At 57.8% G+C, this 18,664-nt stretch overlaps 1 protein-coding gene across 3 annotated transcripts in view; it reads left to right on the top strand.

Moving 5' to 3' along the window:
• The window catches only part of GNAO1 (G protein subunit alpha o1), a 169,765-nt gene extending 153,653 nt beyond the window's left edge, over nt 1-16,112 (top strand). The window contains exons 7-9 of one of the 3 annotated variants that reach the window (XM_023637021.2): nt 9,344-9,497; nt 13,568-13,783; nt 14,835-16,112. In XM_023637021.2, coding sequence (XP_023492789.1) covers nt 9,344-9,497; nt 13,568-13,755 — 342 coding nt within the window. In that variant the 3' untranslated portion in view covers nt 13,756-13,783; nt 14,835-16,112. Of the gene's footprint in view, nt 1-1,507; nt 6,203-9,343; nt 9,498-13,567 lie in introns of those variants that run through there. The other 2 variants (XM_003364588.5, XM_001492396.6) reach the window with 2 other exon arrangements.
• The last annotated feature ends 2,552 nt before the right edge of the window (nt 16,113-18,664 follow it).

An 18,664-nucleotide genomic window follows, 5' to 3' on the forward strand; every position in this document is an offset into this window, starting at 1 on the left:
CTCGAATGGCCAGTTAGGGGTAACAGTGGGGTAACCTTGTGGAAGGTCTTAAGGAGGCACAGGCTACCTCTGTTAATGTCACCATGGGTTTACCTAACTGTGGGGTAGGCGGGCAGCCGGGGAAGGCACCCTCACTGGGGCTCCCACAGAGCAGCGAGGGTGGTTGAAATAGCCCAAGCGCCCATTGGCTCTTCCAGGTGGCCAGAGCCGTGAATGGGACCAGAAATGGGGCATCCCCAGCCTGACCAGCCCCGGGCCCGGAGAGCATAAGAGCAGACAGAGGCCCAGCAGGGCGTGCCTGTGGGGCTTCCCCGAGAATGGCCTGGGGGCCGTGCCTTGGAACCACAAGCATCACAGCTCAGTCTCCTGCTTCCTCAAGATCAAGCTGACTGCCCCTACAGGCCCCCAAGAGGTGGGGGGGCTTGGCACCCCTCACGGCTGCGTGAGCCTCCACTTAGCTGGAAGATGGGGGTCTGTGGATCCCGCCCTGCTGACCTGGGCTGTGACCTCTGGGGCAGCAGAAGTAGGCTGGGTGGGCCAGCCACCAAGGCTGGTTTGGGGCTGAGTGATATCTGAATGTCCCAAGGAGACTCTCCTGCACTTCCGGCCCACATTTAGGAAAGAGCTGTGGTCTGGCAGACCTTCCAGAGGCTGGGACCCCCCTCCAGATATGCCACTCCCAAGCTTCTGATTTGCACAGCAGCCGCCCAGCGTAGCGCTGTGGCTCCAAAATCCAGTCCTCTCCCTGCCTCCGTCAGCAGGTCATCACTGCCTGCCTGGGCCCGGGCCCTGCTTCCTGGAGCATGTGGAGGCTCCGGCAGAGCCAGGAGTCCTGTTCTGCTCCTCCCCGAACAGCAGCTGCTGTCCTAGAAACCCTCTCTCTGGGCTCCCCCAGGAAGAGAGCAACATGGCCCACCTTGAGGAAGGCAGCACGTCAGCGAGCCAGACAGTCCTCCACCCCTGGCTGGTGAACATGAGGACAGGGAGGGGCGAGGAGAAGGAGGCCAAGGCAGCTGGCATCACACAGTCTCTATCCACCTTGCCCAGCAATGGCCAAGGGAGGTGACATCGCGGCCTACCTCGAGGGTCACAGACAGGAGAGGCCCTCCCTGGGGGGGTGTGCGTCAGCCGGCGCCACCTGCCTAGGGGGCGGTTCACACTTCTCTGAGCTGGACTCGCAGTAAGAAGGAACGTTTGCTGTGGGAGTCAGTAGGTGCATATGCAAAAGGAAAACGGGCGTTTCATGAAACAGTGCTTACCCTCAATACAGCAGAGGCACGGTGAGGTTGGCTGTTTCATTTCTGTCCTCATGTTTAGACTGGGTGTGGACTGCTGGCCTGATTTCATGACCTGCTATTAACTGAGCTGACCTGTCAGATTTCCCTCCCCATTAGGTCTTCCTTTCAGGGTTGTCACTGAGTGGCCCTCAGTGTCTGCTTCCTGGCCCAGGGCCTGATGGACACGCTGGTGGGGGCCTGGCCTCACCCGCTCCTCCCCTCTCCCGCAGGCCCCAGCGCCTTCACAGAAGCCGTGGCTTACATCCAGGCCCAGTACGAGAGCAAGAACAAGTCGACCCACAAGGAGATCTATACCCACGTCACCTGTGCCACTGACACCAACAACATCCAGTTTGTCTTTGATGCTGTGACAGATGTCATCATCGCCAAAAACCTGCGGGGCTGTGGCCTCTACTGAGCCCTGGCCTCACTGGCCAGCAGCCCACTGCCCTGCCCGGCCTGCTGCCCACCCTCCCCTGGAACCAGAGCTCCGCCTCCTCTCAGACCACTCTCCACATTTGACAAAGAAGCACCAGCAGCCGACACTGAGGGGGGAAGAGGGGACCCTCCCCCGGCCACCCACCCCCAGACATCAGGACACGTGGTAACACCGGGGCTGGGCGGGGTGCTGAGTGTCCGCGGGGCCCGAGTCATTGCTCACCGCCTGCGTGCCGCTCGCTGCTCACTCACCTCTACTTCATCTGAGTGTTTTATGGGGGAGGGGGGTGGGGCCAAGGCCACCGTTTGGCCCAGAATGGGCACACCCTATACTCAGTGACTCATTCTTGAAGTCCCAGGGTCTCCTCCTGTCATCTGGGGTTGTGCAGGTGGTGGGGGTGGCCCTGGTGCAGGGTGCTGGGAGGGGCGGGGACAGTGGGAGCCACTGCTCACCTTTTCCTGGGGTCTCTCTCGTCAAGGGCAGCTCCGTCACCGAAAGCCAGGGTGGAACCAGGCCAACTGCGTGTGGGTGTGAAGGCTTGGGCCTTGGCGCAGGCCCCCCTCCTCCCTCCCTGGATCTCAGGCCCTGGCGCGAGCCCTTCCTTCTCTGGCCATCCTTCCCTGCACACCCTTGGGGCTCCCATTGCCCTCCTGGGGACCCTACCCCTGCCTCCTCACAGGCCCGGAAGTGCCTTGGAGACTGACTTATGGCAAAGGCACGGGGTAGATGGTGGGAGGGGTCGTGCCCCACATCTGCACAGAGGGCAAGAAAGAGGTGGGAGATGGCAGGGGAGGGCAGGCTGAGGGGAAGCAGCTCCTGTGTTGACTGGGGTGGGGGCCCAAGGGTGACTCATCTACATTCTCACATCACCCGGGTCTCGGGCCGCGGCTCCTCAGTGCAAGTAGATGTGCTTTTCCTTCTCCAGTTCAGAGTGAATCCAACTCAAACGATCAGGGCAGGCAGGGGCCTTTTGGTGGGGGTCCTGTAGCTGGGGAGGCCCAGGGGAGGTATGGACACAGCCCCTGCAGCCAGTGCCCCAGCTTCCTTCTATCTTGGTGAAGAAACCAGAGATTCTGTCTGTAGCCTTTGGTGTCCTGCCAGCCCCCAGGGCAGAGGAGGGCAGATGGATGGGAGCACCACCTTGGCGTGTGCACTGCAAGGGGCCCAGGCTGGCTCAAACACGTCAGCCCCCTCCTCTGGAGAGAGAGTCCTAGGACCCCTTGGAGGGGCTTTGCTGCCGATCCCTGAACAGAAAGGAGTGGGATGCCTTCTGGTGTCCCAGGCCAGAACCAACACACCTTTCCATCACTCCTGGATGCCTCCAGTGGGCTGATGCCCCCAGCCCGCACCCCACACAGGCTCTGCGTGCTCATATGGCAGTCTCTGCCTGGGGAGCTGGACATGGGAGGGGAAAGGGCTGCCCCTTGAGAGGCCTCTGGCTCCCTCCCCAAGCCCTCTGCTCTGCCAACCTCCACTCTGGGCTCTGCTCAGTCCTGGGACCAGGCAGGACCCCTTGGACTCCAGTGTAGCCCACTGGCCACCCTGGAGCCAGGAAGAGCCCATGCCAGCAGTTCTGGGCTTCCTGCTTCCAACAGGCACAGAGCTCTGGGTGGGGCACAGGAGACCCAGGGAACCTGCCTTAGTGCCAAGTGCCTGCAGGGATGGGTGCCACTCAGGTGAGCCCTGTCCCTGGCCTGGCCCTCTTTCTACTGCCCCTGGCTTGTGGGAGTCACATCAGCCAGGCTGCAGGAACCGCCCTGCAGGCCCAGGTGCACCGGGGTGTCGTTTGCCTCATTGTGTGCCATACCTTGTACCAGGTGCTCAGTCGTGGCAGAGGATAGGCTCCTGGAGTCAACAACCTCTGTTTCTGCCATGGGCCACCAGGGCCATGGAGGCCATTCTGCCCAACATTGAAGACGCAGCAGTTATTTCCTGGCATCACCACCCTGGGTGTGGCCAGCTGAGCTGTGCCCCTAACTCTGCCCTGTGACCCCAGACTCAAAAACAGCTGACAAGAACGGGGATGCTGGCCAAGCCCCACCTCTAAGGCCATCACCCTGGAGGTGGAAGTCACTGGCCCTCCAAGCCCAGGGCTCGCCTTTGCCCAGCTGCCTCCCTCAAACCACAGTGGCCAGGGCACCAGGCGGCATTAGGAGCTGGAGGAGCTGATAGCTTGGGACCTTCCTGCCCTTCCATCCCCTGGGCTGCCTTTTCTTCTCTCAGATGCTCTGTCCTGCTCGGTTTCTGGAGCTGCTCTCGCCCTCCCGCCCTGGCCTGCCGAGGAGGTCCTTGGCTGTCTAGTGTAAGCCCTTGAGGAGAGGGTATCCAAGGCGAGATTCCTCCCTGTCCACTGCATCTGTCATCCATGTCATCACTGGTGGCTCCATCACGGGGGGAAACGACTAAGTGACATGGGTTTGGCTCCGTCGTGGATGTGGGGGGAAGACGTTGTGAGTGACCAGGTGTGGGTGTGTCTTCATCCACAGTGGCCCCATGTGTGCCCCCGAAGGGGCCAGGTGTAAACTCTGAGTGGCTCTAAGTCAATAGGCCAAGAGGAAACTGAGTTCTAGGAGGGACACTTTGCCAAGAGAATTGTGCCTGCCGACCAGATGCCTGGGGGCAGCCCTGTGCCTGCGCCGCTGCCCTCACAAGAGCCAGGTGTTGGCCTTCCCACTGCGGACGGAGAGAATCCCCCAGGCTCTCTGGCCTGACTGGAGGGGTGTGCCCGAGGCCCAGGGAGGGCCTCTGTTGAGCCTGTGGACCGTGGCCTGAGGAGGCTGTGGTCTCCCCCAGCCTGAGCAGAGAGCACAGCTCTGGGCCCCTCGCCAGCAGCTTGGATGTTCTGGGTTCCATGGCTACCTTCTATAGAGGCCCTCGATGCCCGGGGCCCTCGCCCTTTCTTCCCCCCCTGGCCCCAGCAGAGCCTGAGGGCCTGTGGCTACATGCTCCCACCCCAGGGCAGTAAGCAGAAGACCACCACCATATCTGGTGCCAGGAGGCAGCTCTGCCTCCCAGCCTCTCGCCCAGCCCAGCTCCATGCCCACTGGTGGGAACCGGAGGCCCCCTGCCCTCCGTGACTGCACTGGGCACCAGTGGGTCTACCCGGGCAGGCAGTAGCCACAAGTGCCCTCCCCACCCAGAGCCCCCCTAACCAGGCTGTCTGTAACCTACTGACAGGAAGGGGAGGGCCTAGGAGTCCTCCCACCCCAGCCCTTCCCTTCTGCCAGGGTGAACCCTGCAGGGGGACTATCCCCTGCTCCCACCTAACACGGACAGTTTCTATCCCCTCGGTGACGCTGCAAGTTCTTCCTCATCTCTGGCCTGCATCCTCCCCGACTCCTCCCCTTTCATCTCTGTCTGCCCTAGTACACTCTTCACGCCTCTCGTAAGTAAATCCACCACAATCCGGGCCTCCGTGTCTTTCCTCCAGGCCAGGCAGTGGCCATCCCAGCCCCCTTTTTATGAAGCCTGGAGCACAAAGCCTCTCCGGCTGCACCTGCTCTTCTCTGAGCCTTCTGGAAACCTTCAGGTGCAACCTGGCAGTTCCCAGGAACTGAGGCCGGAGGCTCTGGCTCCGTGACCACCGGAGATTCCATCTGGGGTCCCGAAGGCAAGCAGCACCCAGAGGGTTCCCCCATGTCAGGCCACAAGCCTACCGAGTAAAGGGTCCCAGCAGCCCCAGGCAGTGGAGAAGACACAATGGGCAGACCAGGGAACAGGGCCAAGGTGGGAGCTGCTGCCGTGCGGTGTTGGTCGGGCTCCCCGCTCTCCACTCCCAAGTGACGTGAGTCCTGAACCCAGCCTGCCCAGAGAGCATAGAGGGCCTTCCCTCTGGGGGCTCCAGACAGACCCCACCCCAGGCAGATGAAGGCCCCTGTTGGGGGAGGGGCAGGTTGAGGCTCCCCCACCAGTCCAAAGTCCTAGGCCCTCTGGGTGGGAGAGGGGGTGTCTCTGGAAGGGAAGCTTTCATCCCCAGGCCCAGTGCACCAAGACCACCAGCATGAACCCACACCCCTTTCCCAGCAGAGCCCACAGCTCTGGTGCACCCCTGCTCCTGTGGCGCATCCCTCCTCGCCTCTCCGCCACCCCCTCCCCCCCATCTGCTGTCTCCCTGCAGCCTTCACCTCCTGGTCTCCTCGACCCTGCTGGTTCTGCCCTGTCCCCTGGCTTGGCCCCACCGCGGGTGTCCTCTGCCCCCACCCGTGCCCTCTCCCCACCCTGCCGTGGCCTGTCTGCTCCCCTCCCCCACCCCAGGCAGGGATGAGCTCAGGCGCCCTCTCCCTCCTTAGCAAGCCTTCCCTTCGGTGCAGCCGTCCCACCTCCCAGCCCCGCCGCAGCCACCCACCCCATATTAACTGTAATTTTGTATGAAGAGTGACTTGTTGGTTTAATAAATCTCTAGTTAATGTAATAATTTATTGGCTGCCGTAATGTATTTATTAGTCACCTACTGTTAATAAAAAGTGCCAGCTTTTCCTAGCGTTAAGTGTGGTGTGTTGTGTCAGTGCCTAAGGAGCTTCCGCCAGGCGCACCCACACTACACAAGTCCCCGTGCCCTGGGCCCGTCCGGGCCCGGGGGCTGCACTGTGGGCTGCCTGACGGAGAGGGCACATTCCGAGCACTGGCCACCCTGCCCACCTCTGGGGCCTGTCGTGAGGGCAGAGGCTGGTCCATCCCATGCCGAGCGCGCCGTCCCGTCCTAGCATGCTTCTGCCACACACCACTGCCGGGGGTGATGCGGCAGCCGGCAGGCAGGGCTTTCCTACTGCTCTCGGCCCGCAGAAGCCTGGGGCAGGTGGAGGCCTGGGGAAGATGGGAAGGTGGCCGTGGGCAGGGGTGGGTGGCTTCTCTTTTCTTAAATGGTGACATCATTTCGAATGCACTCCAGCCTCTGTGCTTGGGGGAAGCTTGTAAGGACAAGCTGTGCTCTTGGTCCTTGGTGATGGGTTCCAGTGGGTGTGCAAAGGGGTGGTGGTCAGGCCGGCGGGGCGTGGAGGGGATCTTAGTGCCGGCGCCCCACCTCCTGCAGCCGCTCGCCTCCCCACTGCCCTCCCTGCGTCTCCAGGATCAGCCCTTCTTTGCAGGCTCGCTCCAGGCCCTCCCCATGGAAGCAGGTCTGACTGCTGCGTGTCCTCTGCCTCCCCCGGCCCCTCCCCACTCTGTGCCTCTCCAGGGTGTGTGCATTGTCTCTCCCCAAGTAGACTGTGAGCTCTTGGAGAGCAGGAGCCTATGGTCTTCCTACAGCCTCATAGCAGCCCAGCAGAGGGCCTTGCATACCGATCGAGCTGGTATTGGTGGAAAAAGTGCCTGCGTGCTCTGCAGCCCTGGAGCGGGGGGCCGTGGAGTGGCCGAGCCTTCGCAGAGTGGAACTGTGGAGCCCAGGCCAGCTGGCCTGGATCTCTCCTCCAGACCCACGCTCAGTGGCCTCTTGAGGAAGAGACCTTCAGCCCAGCCCAGATGCCAAATGGGCACAGTCCCTACTCTCAGCTCAGCTCACCCTGGAGGCCTCTTCTGGTGCTTGGAGGGCCCTGGGCATATGTCCCTCCACGTCCCCCGACGTCTGTAAACCAAAGCAGTGCTCGGGACAGTCGTGCAGTGGAGTCGGGGGCTTGCTTCTTGCTGTGGGTTTCCAGCGTCTGGTTGAGCAGCTGTGGGACAAGGTGGCTCTGTGTGGTAGGAGGCCTTTTCCTGTTGACTCCCTGGGTGTCGGAGCAGCTCTACTCTGCCCTCACAGGTGGCCCAGGGAGCCTGAGTGTTCACAGCCCCAGGCCCTGAGCATCGATTCACTTGGCCACCTAGGAAACCGACCTGGTCCTTCTCTGAACAGGCTCCATCGAGCTGGCACAGGCATATGAGTCTGGCTGCTGGCTGAGTGGGACTGTGCAAACGGCCGGCAGACTTTTGAAGGAACTGAGAATGAGATTTACTGGTTGAGGCCAGGGAGGTGATCAGGGCACAGGAGTTTACTGAATGTGTTTAGCAGAGTAAAAGGACAACAGCACTTACTGCGCATCGTAGAGGGAGTAGTAAAACCGGGTCACTTGTCCTGGGGCTCCCAAGGGGCAACTGAGAACTCGGACTACCCCCTCCACCAGCTGGCCTTAGCCAGAAGAACAAGGGCTGGGGCCGATACCCTTCCAGGTCACTGGTATAATAATGCATCCGTTGAAACGATGGTTGAAGACACACACAGCCTTCTTGTTATTTATTCCTCTAAAGGCCACAGACTATTCCTATCGACTGGAGAAGCCCATTTCATTGCTTAAGCTCTAGATCTGGCCCAGAGCCAGGTGCAAGTCTCTGCTCTTCTGGTTTCCACCTGTGTCACCTCTCGATGTCCCCTGAGGGCTAACGAGGCTAAAAGACATGAGGCAGGTGAAGTGCTGGGCACGGTGCAGGCAGAGTGGGGCTCGGTGACTGGTGGTGGTCACCTCATCTTCTTCCTCTCCCTCCATCTGCTCAGCTAGAGGAAGGCAGCCATGGCAACCGAACAGGAGCTTTGCTCTGCTCCTTCTGCTCGCTCGCCCCTGGGGATGCGCTCTCTCTCCATGAATGAGGCCCAGCAATGCCCACACCAGTCCTCTGTCCTTTCTTCCCATGTGTTTCAGTCTTCTTAGTTCAGAGGGAGAGCGTAGCCTGGAATTACTTCTGGGCTTAAGCTGTGGACCCGTGGAGCTGGGTTCGGGGTGGACGAGTTCTCAGGGCTAGGATAGGGTTCTTGGGGAAAATGAGTACCCCAGAGAGGTACATTTCATGGAGGAGCCAGCTTCCTGTACAAAAATGGGTTAGTTCTTAGAGAGACATACTCCTCTGCACTCCCACGAAACACTACTCAAGTTCCTGTGCTTGGCATCCCACAGGAGAATAAGTCAGTCCTTGCCCCAGGCAACAGGCTGTCCCCTCGGATTCTGCTTTATTTGGAGTGCCCATCACATTCACTCATTTGCTAAACAGACTTCATGTCCGCATTGCTTAAAATACCTTGCGGGATCAGCTGTGGCTGAGTTTGACCCAGCCAGAGGAGGTCTGACCAGTCCCCCAGGCCCTCCTGGAGGCAGCCTGGGCAGGAGCGCCTCCCCAAAGTGTGGCCCCCAAGGGTGCCGGCAGGAGCCTGGTGTGACTTCCCTCAGACCACAGGAGGGGCCTGGTGCCCCTCACCACTCCCAAGACGTCCCCCCATACTGATTGGGCCCAAGAGGAAATGTCCAGACAGGAAGTGCCAAAGCCCAGCTTTCGGGCTCCCATTCAGCAAGCCCCTCTGCACACACACACACATGCATGCAGGCACGCACGCAAGGAGACCCTCCTATGACTCTGCAGTGACGAGAGCCCAGGTCACCCTGTCCTGAGCCACACCCAGGGAGCTGTGGTTGGTTCCCGGTCCCGTCGCTGCCATCAGCCCCAAGACAGCAGGTGCGGATTGCTCTGAATGCTCTGTGCTGTGTAGACTGCGGTTCTGTCATCTGTCCGCCTTCAGAGGAGCCCGTGGGGGCCCAGGAGCCCCTCCTGAGCTGCTAAGTAGCCCAGTTCCTCTCTCTCAAACCTAATTCTCTTCTCTTTCCTTGTCTCCGTGTCTCTCCCTCTCGCTGTCTGTCTTGCTCTCTCTTCCTCCCCCCGGGGGCTGCAGAACCGCATGCACGAGTCTCTCATGCTCTTCGACTCCATCTGTAACAACAAGTTCTTCATCGATACCTCCATCATTCTCTTCCTCAACAAGAAAGATCTCTTTGGTGAGAAGATCAAGAAGTCACCTTTGACCATCTGCTTTCCTGAATACACAGGTGGGTGTCATGGCGGCTCTGTGCAGGAGGAGGCCTCACCCCTGCCAGGGACCTGCGTCCCTTCCAGAGGCGACAACCAACACCAGCTGCTGTGGCTCAGGGACAGGCTGCCTGGCCAGCAGCAACTGGCATGCGGGCGCCACTAGTGCAGGGGTGCAGAGAAAATCACTAGGGCGTGGCAGGGTCGGCCCTTCCCAGGACACAGCCCTGATCCTTATGTGTTGTGACCAGGTCACCGGGGAGTGACATGGCAGGGATCCGGAGGCAGAATAGGACCACAGGCTTGCCCTCCCCGCTTTATCCTGGTCACCCTCTAGAAAGGCTCTCCTACCTCCCCCAGACTCCCCAGTGGCCTACCTCTTACCCCTGTCCTGGGCGGCTGCTGGGCCACACAGCACCTTTACCTGAATTAGGAAGGGGACACACGGCCTAGGAGTGGGGCCTGGGTTGCCTTTCTCCCCACCTGCTTTCTCTACTTCCTGCTCTGGTGCCCTATGTGCAGCAGCCCTGCTCATGCCCAGCAGATCCTTCCACCCCATCATGCCTGCTCCTCCACCCCGACCCCATCCGTCATGCCGACTCCCCTCATCATGCCTGCTCCCTGAACCTCCCATCCGTCATGCCTGCTCCGCCCATCACGTCTGCTCCCCCACCCCCTCTTCCATCATGCCTACTTCTCCCTATCACGCCTGCTCTCCAAACTTCCCATCCGTCTTGCCTGCTGCCTGCATCACGCCTGCTCCCCAACCCCTACCCCATCCGTCATGTCTGCTCCCCCCATCACGCCTGCTCCCCCACCTCTACCCCATCCATCATGTCTGCTCCCCCCATCACGCCTGCTCCCCCACCTCTACCCCATCCGTCATGTCTGCTCCCCCCATCACGCCTGCTCCCCCACCTCTACCCCATCCGTCATGCCTGCTGCCCCCATCACGCCTGCTCCCCCACCCCTACCCCATCATGCCCACTCTCTCCCTGTCTTCCTCCCCCCCGATCTTTTCCCCAAATCAGATCACTCCAACTTCCTGCAACACCCCTCCGTCCCACCCACCTGCACCCCTGCATCCACCTTCTTTGGGCTTTTTTCTCCCCTCTGGCTCCCAGATGGACACAGATCCCCAGGACAAAGCTGTTTCTGAATGGGTAGATGAGGGGCCGGGCCGTCTCTGGCAGCTGAGGGAGGGTGGCTGCCGTGGGCTGGCCTGGCTCTGGGCTGCTGCTCAAGGCTGGAGCAGTGCTGATGGGACCCCAGAGGCCAGCCTTTGTCCCTCTGGGGACTGGGAAGTTTCGAGGGGCCCCTGGGGTGGCAGCAGAGGAGGATGTGTCACAGATCGGCTCAGCTGGGAACCTGCTCCCTGACAGCCCCAGAGTGAGATCAGGGCGTGGGCTCAGCTCACAGGGCTGCACAGGCCCCGAACCAGCCAGATTCCAGTGGAGATGGATGCTGGCCCCTCTGCTCTGCTCCTCCACCGGGAAGAGCCGACCCTCACCCTTGGGTGTGGAGACTGGCCCGTGGGCTTGTTCTGAGCGAGGCCTGTCTCCTTGCTGATGTTCCACACTGCTGGGAATCTGCATGTTTCCCGCCCATCCCAGGGGGCGCAGAGAGGCAGGTGGGCACAGGCTCCGGGTCTGACAGACGTCAGGAGCACAAAGTCTCCAGTAGGCAGACACGCTGAAGCAGCCTCTGGAGCCAGGACACCTGCAACTTTGGGCAAGGTAATCACCTGTGCCTCATTCTTCGTCTGGGCACCATCGTAGGTAACAAGAATGCCTACTGGGTAGGGGGCAGTGGGGGTGAATGGAGAGGACAGAGCCCAGTGCCGGGTACACGTAACCACTGGCTACCACTGTCGTCAGTATTATTCAGGGGATGGAAACCAAGGAAGGGGAACTGGCCATGGAGGAGGAGCCCTCTGCAGGGTGGGGCGAGTCCAGGAGGGCAAGGGACAGGCCCAAAAGGCCAGCCCCAGGCTGCCCCAGCCCAAGGAGGGCCCTGCCCGCAGGCAGAGCTGGGGTGCAGCTCCCTCTTGGCAGCCACTGCTGACCTCTCCCAGCCTCGGCCAGGGCCCTCCAGGACCAGCTCAGTCTTTAGAAAGCTGTGGCGACTGCACGGGGCTCCGCAGCCACAGCCTGGCACATCCCGCCCTAAGGGTCTTCCTTGTCCCCGGGACCTGCCCCGCCAGAGCCCGATTTGGGAGGTGGCCTGAGGAGTGGTCATTCTCACTGCTGTGTAGTACGGGGCATGGTGCCCCCAGAAAGGCGATATGAATGTGGGAAACATCCAAGTTCTCCAGGGCTTCCCGAGAGAGCCAGTTTCCAACACAGTAGATGACAATGGTCACCAACGCAGTGGTCCCATGGCGCGCCAAGGCCTTTGGGGACAGAAAACATGCTGGAGGGGCGGGGGTGACGGAGACAGGTGGAGAGGCTGGATGTCCAAGGCAAGCACGAAGGGACCACCAGGCTGTGTGAGGGACGAACTCAGCAGACGCTGAGAGCGCATAGCTGGCTGTCCCCGGAGTCGTGCCCAGGCACTTTTCACCTCCCACGGGGCCCTGTCTCGATCCCTCTGTACAGGAAGCTCCTTGATGGGGTCCAGTCTGGAGCCATGTCTAGTCTGTGAGCTGGCTGCTGGCTTCCCTGTGGACCTGCTGCTCAGGGCACTTCCGCTTCCCATGTCTGGTGGGCTGAGAGAATTGGGCTGAGAAGGAGGCTGTGCCTGGTGGGCTGCCCAGAGCTGCTCTCTGCCCTGACGCCCATCCCAGGGATGCCCCCACCTCTGACCCCTGGCCTGTCACATTTGCTTATCTGGCTGCAGAAGCCTTCCAGTGACCCGAGCCCCAGCCTGCCCTCTGTGGCTCACACTTACAGATGGAGAACAGGCAGAGTGGGCTGGGACAGGGGGACATTGCTCATACCCTCAAAATAAGATTATGTGGGGCCCGCCCAGTGGCACAGTGGTTAAGTTCGTATGTTCCGCTTCTCGGCGGCCTGGGGTTTGCGGGTTCGGATCCCGGGTGCGGACATGGCACCCCTCGGCACGCCATGCTGTGGTAGGCGTCCCACGGATAAAATAGAGGAAGATGGGCAAGGATGTTAGCTCAGGGCCAGTCTTCCTCAGCAAAAAGAGGAGGACTGGCAGTAGTTAGCTCAGGGCTAAACTTCCTCAAAAAAAATAAATAAGATTGTGTTGTTTGCATGCTGGCCAGATGCTGGTGGCACTGAGGAAAATGGGGCATCGTCCTTTTAGGGGCTTTTAGGTAATTCTGTGTTGGTCCATATTTTGTGGTATTCAGTTGAAAGCTGTCTACAGGGCAGAGCCACAAGGGTTTGGGTTGCAGCTGGTTGGAAAACTGTCCTTGTGTTATCCACAGGTCTCCCCACCAGGCCCCAGAAGGATCAAGGAGTCAGCCAAGGAACCGTGGTGGGCAGTGGGGTCCCAGTTGGTATTATGAATGCTGCTAGCCCCTTAAGCTTCCTACCCAGGAGATGCCAGTGCCCCCCACGTCCTGGCCACTCACCCAAGAAGTGGGACTGCTTAGAGATGCTCCCAGCCCTGCCGAATGGCTCCTCGTTAGAGGAAGCCATCCAGGGAGGTCCAGGTACAGCTCGGCACGCAGCGCACCCTCGGAGTCCGCGAGCCCTGGGTCGCTCCCCTGCCGGAGCTCTTCCATCAGAGGTCATTGTCTTGCTTTATCAGCAGCAGGTCTGGTTTAGACAGGGGGTGAGCGTTGTGAGTGGCAGTTCCAGGCCCCAGGCTCAGTGTGCTCATCTAGAAAGGGAAAGGGAGAACCTGTGGCCACTGGCCTCCCAGGGCTCCTGGGTGGTCCCGTGTGAAAACAGAGGGAAAGACCTGGACAAGTCAGCAGCCAGGTGACTGCTAAGCCTCCTGTGGTTTTAACGTAAAGGCGACTGCGCCTGGAGAAGGAGCGCCTTGCAGTAGCTCTGCGGCTCCCGCGGTCTCGTCCCGCGGTCTGGAGAATGCCACGGCCCTCTGCTCGACCCGGTGTCCCCAGCCCGCTGCGCCCCAGCTCTCACCAGGCCTCTCTCTGTTCTGTGTCTTGTTACAGGCCCCAATACCTATGAAGATGCAGCCGCCTACATCCAAGCACAATTTGAAAGCAAAAACCGCTCACCCAACAAAGAAATTTATTGTCACATGACTTGTGCCACAGACACGAATAATATCCAGGTGGTATTCGACGCCGTCACTGACATCATCATTGCCAACAACCTCCGGGGCTGCGGCTTGTACTGACCTCTTGTCCTGTATAGCAACCTATTGGGTAATGATTCCAGCACTCACAGAAAAGCTTGCACACACACACACACACACACACACACACAAATGCAAGTTGGTAAATAAACTTTAAAAGGCATAACAAAACCTTATATATATACAAATATATATTAAAAACTTCTTTTTAGTTTGTACTAGGAAGAGCTTCAGACAGAACTGACCACCATCCCGTAGATCATCAAGGTTTTCCGGGGCAGCACATGAGCGTGCACGTGTGTGCATGCGCTCACCGTCTCACACACACACACACACACACACACACACACACACGTCGTGATGGGGTTCCGGATTTAGGAGTCCATCCTTTTAAGAACAGCCACGCGATCTTACTCTCTGAGACCCACGCCTGTGAGTGGCGGGAGGGCGGGGGGGCGGGGGGGCGGGGGGGGGGCCTGGCTCAGTCCAGCCCGTTTCTTTGCTTCCACCCGCCCAGGCTGGGTGCTCCCAGTTCTGTCCTGCTCTTGGGTGAATTCCAAAACCCTTTAAAAAACGGCCAATACCCTAAACATCTCCCTGCCCTGTGCCCCGGCAACAACAGAAGAATTAAGGACGCTTCCATTTTGGGTGGTGGTGGTTGTTAATTTCCAGAATTTAGAAGAATCATCGCTCCGACCAGTCCACTGTCTCCTGAGTTTTCTTTATCCTTGTGAACAAGGCAGGCGGGAAAAGGGAGGCTTGGTCTGCTTCCTGTAAGCAGCTGAGGGGAGGGGACATGCAAACCATGGCTCAGACTCACCTGCAGGGTTGAAGCCAGCCCGCCTCCAAGAGGGCAGGTCGGAAGAGGGGAGAGATGTGGAGAAGGGGACAGGAGTGGCCGAGGGTGGGCCGGACTTGTAGACCTGACTGGCCATGGGCCTATGCGGTGAGGCCCCAGGGCCTGGGACACGCTTCTGAGGGCTCTGGATCCTTCTGCGATGCTGCCCCAGCTCGCCCCACCCCAACATTATTAAACATGTTCTAGGGTTTTTGGTTGGTTGGTTGGTTTTTAAAATCAAAGAAAATGGTCAGACTGGACCCCCTTATCTCTCTCTCTACAGACCGCTTCATGGACACTTTGCTGTTGACGTTGATCTCCTGGTAGCATGACCTTTTGGCCTTTGTAAGACACACAGCCTTTCTGTATCAAGCCCCTGTCTAATCTACGACCCCAGAGTGACTGACGGCTGTGTATTTCTGTAGAATGCTGTAGAATCCGGTTTTAGTTGAGTCTTTACATTTAGAATTTGAAAGGAAAAAAAAAACATTTCTCATGTGCTTTGTAGCTTAAAAAAAAAAAGAGGAAAAAGGACACCTCACCATTACATCCATCTTTCTTTCTTTTTTTCTTTTGAAATAAAGAAACATACACATCTGCACCTGCGTCCCCCGACTCCCGCCTGCGAGGTGCCAGCCTGCCTGCGCTGGGCCCCGGGCGTTGCCTAGGTTCTGGGTGCGCTGCGGCCACTTCCGGAACACCGCCCGCAGCCCTGCCCCCTTCCCCCACCCCGCTCCCCCCCCCCGCCCCCCAGCCACACGCTCACTCCAGGTTTGTACAGAAAAAGCACAGTTCTCACTGGCCAGTAGCTGCCAAAAAGAATACCAATCAAATACATAAATAGAGACCGATAGAAAACAATTTTCCCGTGGACCCCCTTTCTACAGATTCCCTCTGATTTTTTCAGTTGTTTTAGTTCTGTCCTGACGCGCACTGTGTTCCATGTCAGATCAGCTGCCACAGTCTGGGACACGGGCTGTGGTTTTCCCTTTGACATTCCGCTTCTCAGCCTCTCAGGTGGATGCTCCCCAGTGTGTGTGCGCCCCTCCGCCGCCTCCTTTGTTCCAGTGACCTGTGTTCGCTCTTTCTCATGTGGGGATGTTTGTGCTGCAGATAAAAAGAACAAAAAAATTTTTTAAATACCACAAGATGGGAAAAAAAAAAAAACCACAAAAAAAATTTTAAAAAAAAGATGGAAAGTAGTGTTTCCATGAAAGCCACAGTTTTCATGATCAGTCCTATGCCATTTCTACTTTGACTAGTATCCAAACCCCAAACCTCTTCACAGTTTCACTTTTAAGACTTAATATTTGCTGAAGAAGACCAGTTGCAGCCATTTCAGATAAAAAGGAGGCGAAAAGACAAAACACACAAAAAATTAAAAATACAGAAAAAAAAACTTGAAAAAAAAGGAAAAAAAGAAAAAAATAGCCCACGGGTCTTTCTAAGCCTTTCTATTCCCAATCGGTGAGGTTTCTGTGATATCTTACACACTGCCAGTCTACTTCTCTGACTAATGGAAAATTCATGTGTAGCTCAATAAAGAGAATGTTTGTCTGTATTCCTGAGTCTCTCACCCTCGGGCTTCATTCTCACAGGAAAGGGATGGAGGGATTTGACTGGGCCGCAGACACTGGAGGCCAGCGGGCAGGGCCGTAGCTGCCCCCGCGCCCCCTCGGTGTGCCATCCAGCTGGGTGCAGCCACCCGGGAGCAAGGAGGGCAGGGGAATGGGAGCCTCATTTCCTGCCTGCAGGTGCCCTCTTCTGGGGCTCCCAACCAACTCCGCCTCACTCTCAGCTGGTTTTGTTTGTTTTTGAGGAAAGGGTGGAATTGAGGTTTGGAAAGGGAAAAAAATGGGGTGAGGGCAGGTAATCCCAAATCTGCTAGTACAGGATCCTGTTTCTTCTGTACCCCAAGCTTCCACTGCAGTGGGAAATGGTTGGTCCCAAGAATGAGGCCACATTGCCTGGGCCTTCTGCACCCAAGGGGTCACACCCTTTCGTTTCATTTAAAGGCCTCCCCTACTGCACATCGTTGCCAGGAAGCCCCTCGCAGGTAGAAGACACAAGGGGTAAGAGATCGGCTAGGCCTGGCACGCGGAGTCTGATTCTAGTCTCAGGGCAGCAGGTCTCACCAACTCTCCCCTAGGTTGCCAGGTTTTTGCTGTAATAACTAGTTAACTCGTTGAGACTGGGACCTGGAGGGAACACAGCCCACCCAGAGCCTTGCGTCATGTCCATGAATCACTTATTAGCCAAGCAGTCAGTGCTATGCATAGCATCCACGGGGAGGGAGGGCCTCAGAGGTCAGTTCTTTGGAATCCTCTCCACACACCAACCAATGGGGATTATCAGCCCAGGAAGGCCTCTCCTTGGCGATTTCCGGTGGTCTTTTGAATCTAGTTGGGGCGGAGGCAGGGGCTGATATTGCTGCAGAGATCGAGGAACAAGAAGCTAGTTCCTGCCTGTTATAAAGAAACCACCAATGCAGGCACCCCTTGGACTTCCTCAGCCAGGAGGAGCCTGCTAGCCAGCTAGGCCACCCCTCTCTCCCAGGGCTTTTCCCACCGGCTCCTGTCACCCCAGCTGATCTGCAGAGGAGCCCACAACCACCTCTGGTGAAGGGAAGGTTGCACTCCTGGCCACAAGGTGACTTCAAAACACTGCTCTGGGGGCAAACCAGGATGCAGACGGAGGCTGAGGACAGGTGACTTCTTCTACATATGGCATACCTGAATTTCCCTCAAATGAGCCATATTCTAACAGAGTTCTTCCGCAACTTTCAAATGAATTTTGTAGATAAAACAGAAGTTTCTTTGCCTTATCTTCCTTAGAACAGAAGTCAGGAAGCTTTTGGGGGGTAAAGGATGCAGGGAAAGACCAATTGAATTGAAACAAGGAGTGTGGGGGTGGAACCTATGCATTATGGTTCCTAAAAGCTCCACAGTGACTCTAGTGTGCAGCCAGGTTTAGAACCACTTCTATCAAAAAAGAGGCGAGGAGATGAGGACCGGAGGCTTCCGGATGCTGGAGGGCCTGCAGGCAGGCGGGCAGACAGGCAGGCGGAGGTTATTCCTTGACAAGCTCGCCGGCAAGGCCACAGCTCCTTTGGCACACTGTGCCTTGCTTCAGCCGAGCTCTGAGAGGCAGAGTTGGGAAAGCCACACCCAGAGAGGACCACATCTGCCGGCTAAAGACAAAAGAGTACGTTGTCCACAGCTCAAGTGGGAAATCAGGTCCAAGTGGCCACCTGAGCACCGAGGGTTTATATCAATAGAAGAGCCACACAGATCATCATTCTCTGTGGTACACAAAAGCCTGCAAATTTGGCAGGGAGGGAACCAAACTGAGGAGAACCTAAGATGTCAACAAAACAGGGCCAATAAGACAATGGAACAAGTGGGGGCCACCCCAAGGCCGGGGGGTTAAGTTTGTGCTCTCTGCTTCAGCGGCCTAGGGTTTTGCTGGTTCGCATCCTGGGTGTGGACATAGCACCGCTCAGCAGGCAACGATGAGGCGGCATCCCGCATGCCACAACTAGAAGGACCCACAACTATGTACCAGGAGGCTTTGGGGAGAAGGAAAAATTTTTTTTAATTAAAAATAAGATAATGGAGGGAGTAACATAGACTACTTCCAAAAGAGCCAGAGAGAGCAAGGGCGACTCAGCACCATTTGCCAGAGCGCCCGACCTCTCCTTGTTCTGTTTCAAACATGAACCAGCAGCCCAGCCTCAGCTCTGGGCTACCGGGGCTGAGCATGAGAACAGGCTCCTGCTCTTGGAGGCAGCAAGGACAGTGAAAGAGGCCAGGGGATAGGGTCCTACCCAACGTAACAGGACACCGGTCTAGCCTCCTGCTGCTAACCTTTGCAACTGGTCCCAGATGCCCCCAAGAAGTGACAAAAGCCAGGAGACAGTATAGTGCCCAGAATCCTCAACTACCAAGGTGTAAAGCCTAAGGGTGCGTTTGGACTTCTCTGCGTGGGTCATTTTAAACTATGTAAAGCATGTTTCTGCTTTATCAACGTCATATTGCTATATTCCAATGTCTCAAGACCCCCTAAAATCGACTCCAATTTTCTTTTTACACATCTGAAACATAAGAACACACG

This window comes from Equus caballus, chromosome 3, assembly GCF_041296265.1.
Source record: "Equus caballus isolate H_3958 breed thoroughbred chromosome 3, TB-T2T, whole genome shotgun sequence".
NCBI classification, from domain to species: Eukaryota; Metazoa; Chordata; class Mammalia; order Perissodactyla; family Equidae; genus Equus; species Equus caballus.